The 6,673-nt window shown below is 49.5% G+C and overlaps 1 protein-coding gene across 1 annotated transcript; it reads left to right on the top strand.

Moving 5' to 3' along the window:
* Nucleotides 1–1,169: 1,169 nt before the first annotated feature.
* On the top strand, nucleotides 1,170–6,566 carry LOC102105181 (histone-lysine N-methyltransferase SETMAR). The gene is made up of 2 exons (XM_014251550.2): nucleotides 1,170–1,266; nucleotides 2,509–6,566. The coding sequence occupies exons 1-2, from the start codon at nucleotides 1,189–1,191 to the stop codon at nucleotides 3,295–3,297; spliced, it is 867 nt and encodes a 288-aa protein (XP_014107025.2). The 5' UTR covers nucleotides 1,170–1,188; the 3' UTR covers nucleotides 3,298–6,566.
* The last annotated feature ends 107 nt before the right edge of the window (nucleotides 6,567–6,673 follow it).

Genomic DNA, 6,673 nt, shown 5'->3' on the forward strand with positions numbered 1-6,673 from the left:
TTTGTGTGTGTGCTAATTGAGTTCTAAATGGAAACACCTGGCTCATGCAGGGAGAAGCAGGTGGAATGATTTAACAGATTCTTTAACCCCAAACCCAACACACCTGAGCCGGGGTGAATACAAAAGCTAATTGAGCCCTCAGCATGAGAGCACAAGCCCGGCTTTGTTTTCCCAAGACATTGTTTCCTCCTCAGAAAGAGATGGTGTGAGATGCTCTAGAAGAACGTGGTACATTGCACCAGCAGGATTTCCCTGAGCTAGGTTTAGATGAGAGATTGGGAATAAATTCTTGGCTGTGAAGGGCAGAGCCCCTGGCACAGAATTCCCAGAGCAGCTGTGGCTGTCCCGGATCCCTGGCAGTGCCCAAGGCCAGGCTGGACATTGGGGCTGGACACTGGGACAGTGGGAGGTGTCCCTGCCATGGCTGGGGTGACACTGGGTGGGGTTCAATGTCTCTTCCAACCCAAACCGGTCTGTGATCCCAAGCCACGACTTGTTTCCATGGATTTGTATCTCGTATCATCCAGAACACCGATTTGGCTGGATTATGTCCTGCCAAAAGCCATGGCCATGGCTTTTCCCATCCCCAGGGCAGGAGCGTGTGGCTCTGCCTCTCCTGCAGGAGGGCTCGGAGTCCCATCCGCTCATCACACACATTAACTCGTTAAAAAAACCCAAAAACAAACAAAGGCAAAGCCGAACACCTTCAAAACAAGCAAGGACAGGCAGCCACGTGAGGAATTAAAACAAGTCGGTTTTTTGCGATTAATCTTGATCATTGATCGAGCGCTTCACACGCATCGCACCGGCGGCAGCGCCGTCCGGAGCCGATCCCAGCGCACCGCCCGTACCCCGGCACGGACACCTGCAGCCCTGGGCCGGGCGGGAGCGGAGCGGGACTGGGACTGGGCCGGGACCGGAGCGGGGCCGGAGCGGGCCGGGAGCGGGACTGGGACTGGGCCGGGAGCGGGAGCGGGGCCGGAGCGGGACGGGAACGGAACCGGGGCGGGGGGCGGGGCTATGGGCGGGGCTCCCTCGCAGTGCCCGCCCCGCTGAGGGCGGAACCGCGCCACACAGTGCCCGCCCGCTCGCGGCGCTGTCAGTCATTGCTCCCGCCCAATCAGCGAGCGGCGCCTGCCGCGCGCGGCCAATGGGAGCAGGGGCTTGGCGCGGGGGCGGGGCGCGGGCATGGCGGAGCTGAGCGGCGGCAGCGAGGCCGTGGCCGTGGAGCTGTGGCCGCCCGGGGAGGCCCCGCCGGCCTTCCAGGTACCGGGGCGGGGACAGCGGGGACCAGAGCGGGACAGGGACACCTTCCTCTGCCATCCCCTTCCTCTGCAGGCCCCGCCAGCCGGGCCTTGGACACCGCCAGCGATGCGGCAGTCACTGCTCCTCCGGGCACCCCGGGCCTCCCCATCCTCACAGGGAAGGATTTATCCCTAATATCTAATCTGAAGCTGCTGGCGTTTAGTTTGTATCTGTTCCTGCTTGTCCTGTCACTCCGGGATGCCTAGGAATTTGCTTCAGTGGTATTAGAGTCTTCACAAAACCAGATTGGGGAAAAAATTAAGGTGTGATCCCTGTCGACCCAAATCTCCCTGAATCGCGTGACGCGCTCGTATTTTCCCGAAATGGGAAAGGTGGTGGTTGAGGAACATTAAATTTGGGTTTCAGTGAAGCCGAGTGACTGAGAAGCTGATGCTTATTAAAAAAAGAAACTTGCAAATGCACTGTTATCTTTCACAACACCCAGAACTTGCCAGGTACAAGCTGCTGTGAAATGTAATATTTAGTGATAGCACGTCCTCCAGGCTTCTAAATAAAGCCGAATGCTGAGAAGGGAGTGATAATACACCCGTGGCTGGCGTTTGCTCTTGGTTTCCAAATGTAGCAGTTTCTGTCAGGTTTTGTTTTGCAGCACTCCGTGGTTCTGTAACCATTCACCTGCTGGGGGCATCAGTGTAATTTTGAGAACCTGATTTTCTACCAGAATTAGGAGGAAGTGTGAATGCAACAAGTTGGAGAGACAAATTGAAAGTATCTTAATTTTTAATATAATTATGTATTTGAAATTTGTGTGGCTTAGAAGAGCTGTAGATTAACCTTAGAAATAATTTACTGAGCATTTTCAAGTGTGGGGAGAATTACCTTAACTTGATAATTTTGCAAATAAATACATCCATAAATAAATATCTTTGTTATCTCTATAAATGAAAATCACATATAGTAGGGTAGATCTAACTGATTTTTTTCTGCTAAGCATTTTTTGTGGCCAGGGGACTATTTTGAGAAACTCAGGCACTCACAAGACTATCACTCGGTTTTTGGTCTGTATGGAATACCTGATTTGTAATGTTTAAAACATTTCAGACAAATGTTGGAGGTTTACTGAAAAGCGAAGCGTTCGTGATTTGAGTTCTGGGATCGGTCATTTACAGTCACAGACTTTTTTAAATCCTGTTTTCAATCAGTGCTGGTGCCAGGGCTCTGACTGCTGTTCTCTGTCTGCAGTACAGCCCCGACAGCGTGGCCGGAGCAGACGGAGAGCTGGACCCCACTGAAGTCACCTTCCCTGGCTGCTCGTGCCGCAGCAGCTCCTGCGCGCTGCCCCAGTGCCCCTGCCTGCGCCGAGGGCACAACTACAGCAGCCTGGGCCTCAGGCTGCTCGAGCAGCAGGAGCAGCCCTTCTCCAGGCCCGTGTTTGAGTGCAACAGCCTGTGCTGCTGTGGGGAGAGCTGCCAGAACAGGCTGGTGCAGCGGGGGCTGCAGCTGCGGCTGCAGGTGTTCCGCACGCCGAGGAAGGGCTGGGGAGTGCGCACGCTGGAGCCCGTCCCCAGGGGCAGGTTCGTGTGTGAGTATGCTGGGGAGGTGCTGGGCTTTGCTGAGGCCCAGAGGAGAATCCAGGCCCAGACTCCAGAGGAGCCAAACTACATCATAGCAGTGAGGGAGCACCTGCACGACGGGCGCGTCATGGAGACCTTCGTGGATCCCACCCGCATCGGCAACGTGGGCAGGTTTCTGAACCACTCCTGTGAACCCAACCTGTTCATGGTGCCCGTGAGAGTTGACTCCATGGTGCCCAAACTGGCACTTTTTGCAGCTGCTGATATTTCTGCTGGAGAGGAACTTTCATATGATTACTCTGGAAGATTTCATAATTCACCAAGAGCTAGCAGAGAGCACAAACCTCCGGAGGAAGAGAACAGCCTGAGAAAGCCTTGCTACTGTGGTTCCCGCACGTGTGCTTCCTTCTTACCTTGGGACAGCTCCCTCTTCTCCACACCTCCGAGTTCTCCATAGCCTTTCAGCCTTAAACACACCTAAAAACCACTATTTTCTCTAGCAAAGAGTTACATCAAACTCGTTCTGTTCCAACAAGGAAGGACGTGAGGTGTGAGGAGCAGCAAAGAGACAATGTCTCGAGAATTAATTTTCTGCAAAACCCTTTCCAAGGTGGACAGTACATGGGATTATTGGAGCTTTGAGATGTTCCAAAATCAGTGACTAAATGAGGCCTGGTGGTTTTATCTGGTTTTCCTCTGACAGCTTGCTGTATGTTAAAGCAGCTCTCTCAGTTTGAACCCTTCAGAAAGAATTAATACCTTTAACACTTTTGCATGGACAGGACATGTGATAACAGCAAGTAAAGTTACTGGCAGTGGCACAAGAAAATGACACCATGAACCTTGACCCTTGCAAGAAAGGCATTAAGCTTCTTAAAATCCATTAAATTATTGTTTTTAAACTACTTGCTGTATTTTTTTGTTGTTCCCCAAAGCACAGTAACTATTAATTATTGACATAAAAGCAAAGAGTAGCTTTACTACTTGGTATGTCCCGTGTAGCTGCATGCCCAAAGCAGCTGTGACAGACTGGCTGTTTCACTCCCATTTAGCTTTGTTGAAGTGGTGCAGGACAGCAGTTTCTGAGGAGCACAACCTCCCATCTTTTTAATCACCTCAGCCTCGAGGCTGCTCCCATCAGATCTCTGCAGTCACAACAAGCAGCACATCCCCAGCACCGTCAGTACATGCTCAGGAAGCCAATCCAGCCGCTGCTGCGTGAAGCAGGATGATGCTGACAGCTGACTGAAAGCAGAAATACAGAAGTGCATCTGAACAACAGCAGAGTTGTGGTTTTGTGCTGAACAGCTGATGGATGCACAAGGCTTCTTTCAGCTCCTAACTGATCTATGTTTTCACTACTCCAGGGCCAGGCAGCATTAAGCAAGGCCTGGCCTTTCCCAGCACGTCACTTTCTTTGCATCATCCCTGTCCTGCTCCAGCAGCTATGCAGGGTTTTTCTGAACACCTCCTTCCACCAGGGATGCACTGCCAGATGGGCACATTCTGTAACTGCACATTCCTTCACTTCCTTTCTGCAAATATTAAATTAAGGCAGCTTCACAGCGGCTGGTTTTGATCTTTAAGATGGATAAACTGCAATGCAGTGGTTTATTCGTGTCACACTGTGCCAGCAGCAGCACAAACCCTTGGTTATTTGCTCTGGACAGTTTGATCTTTAGCTGTTTCCATACCCTTTGACATAACACACACAAGGGAGTACATCTCATGGGGATCAGCTGTTCTAAAGGTGATCAGTAACTTCATTTTTAAATTACAGATTTGGATCTGAAAGATTGGTGCCACTGAAGGACTGAGCTGTCACTCCCAACTCGGGGTGCTCTTCCACAAGGAATCCAGGCAAACAGCTAAAAACTGGGAGCTCTCTGTAATCCTGTCTACTCTCAAAGAGCAGCAATGATTCTCAATATTTCAATATTCATTGGGAGATTTACTTTCCTATTCAAATATGATCAGAATAATTCAAGGATGCAGCTCTGAACAAATCGAAGGTCCCCTGCTCTGGGGAGAGGGGTTGGAACAAGATGAGCTTTAAGGTCCCTTCCAACCCAAACCTCTCTGATTATCCTGATTGTGACCAGGGATAAGGGACATTTTGTTATTTGCTAAACAAAACCCTACTTGGTGTTTACCCTTGCTTCCTCGATAAGATGCAGGTTTAACCTCTCCCATTTAAGTGCCTTTCTGCTGCTGTTGGGGTTTACACACGGCTGTGGGGTTATGTTAAGATAAACATTACCACGTGATTTCTCTTAGAGTTAATCATTAAGTCTCATTTCTGTCAGTGCAGAAACCTTACAAAGCATTTCAGCTGCTTGTCAGAAGTAGTTTCCAGGCTGAGTGGACATTAACTTCACTCCTTGCCTCTTAGGGTTCCTGCTGTTACAGGAGGGAAGCTCCCTGGATCCCATACCTTGGAATGCACAGGATTCCAGAGCACAGCCTGGCCTGCAAGGTCTCTTGCATAGAGGAGAGTTTTATCTGGTTTTCTCCCTGGAAAGGCATCACACCAGCCACTTTGGGACCACAGGGCTGGAGCAGATGATCCAATCCACTTCCTCTGTCCCTCCTGAGAAGTTTCAAGATTAGTATTAAAGCATCTGCACTCCTCGTTTTCAGGATGACAGCATCGTTTGTTACCTTCCTGTTATGAGTATGCACTTGGCACGATTTTGAGTAGCTAAGGAAGTGCAGATTAAAAAGAAATCCAACCACCTTTAGCAATATCTGGTCCTTGATCACAGCCTTCCAGCAGGAGCACACCTGAGCCCTCTGTCCCTGCAATCTGACCCCTCAGTGCTGCAGCTCCTGGCCAGTGACCTGATCCCAATTTATCTCCTTAGAGCAAACTTCCCAGCACAGAACTGGAACAGTGTGGGACTGCTCAAAACAGCCACTCTGAAAGCCTTGCAAAAACAAAATAATTGTTAATTGAGTTCTAAACTGTCCTGACAGTTGTTAATGGCCTTTTTCCATACAGCACATGAATAATACTCCACCATACCTTGGCACTGCAGCTGCCTGGGACAGTGGACCAAAATCCTACTAAAAAAATTCCCTGTCAAGAAACTAGAAAAGAAATAGACCCTTTGTTGTATCTGCTGAATTTCTGTTCACTTTCCCCTTCAGGCTCCTTTCAGTTTCAGAGCCCCAGCCTGCCCCTCACAGCTCAGTGTGCTCTACCACAACGAATCCAATCAAACAGCTCAAAAGGCTCAGAGCTTCCTCTGATCCCCCCTCCTCCTTTCTCCTCTGAGTGCAGTATTAATTACCAATATCTCAATATTGTGCCATGTCATGCTGTGTCCTGGAACAGGTTTTTCTGCTTGCTGGGCTTACCTGGAGCCCACTGGAGGCTGCTGTTTGGTGAAGGGCTCTGCAGGCATTCTCCTGTGTCATCTTTTCAACGTGAAACCAGTGCAGAAGGAGCTGGCAGGTGATGGATTTGCATTAAAGCCAAACCCAGTTTTCTACAGCTGGCAAGGACCAGCAGCAGTGCCAAGGCTTTTGTTAGTCCACTGTTACATTCCGATCCCCAAATGAGGCTGCTTTCAATTACTCCCATTCCTCTTCTTGCTAAAATTCCTCTCCTTTTCAGTGAGGAATTTTATTTTCAACAAAACAGTTTAGAAATTTATCCTATTAGGTCTTAGGGCTCATAGTTCCATCTACCGTCACTTCCATGACTTTTATTCAAGTGGAATCATTCATTAGCTTCAGTTTCTAATGAGGCCACTTTTGCATTTTCCAAGTCCCTAAAATAAGCCTACACTGCGTCCAAGAAATTCAGAGGAAATAGTGTTTTTCCTTCA

Source organism: Pseudopodoces humilis, chromosome 13 (assembly GCF_049639895.1).
Source record: "Pseudopodoces humilis isolate 2021_Gansu_Grassland_sample_001 chromosome 13, ASM4963989v1, whole genome shotgun sequence".
Taxonomy (NCBI): Eukaryota; Metazoa; Chordata; class Aves; order Passeriformes; family Paridae; genus Pseudopodoces; species Pseudopodoces humilis.

What these genes read in the sequence shown, in the direction of transcription:
- LOC102105181 (XM_014251550.2), top strand. Translation starts at nt 1,189, where the DNA reads ATGGCGGAGCTGAGCGGCGGCAGCGAGGCCGTGGCCGTGGAGCTGTGG. An exon ending in AGGCCCCGCCGGCCTTCCAG is followed by an intron (nt 1,267 to 2,508) that starts GTACCGGGGCGG and finishes CTCTGTCTGCAG; the next exon opens with TACAGCCCCGACAGCGTGGC.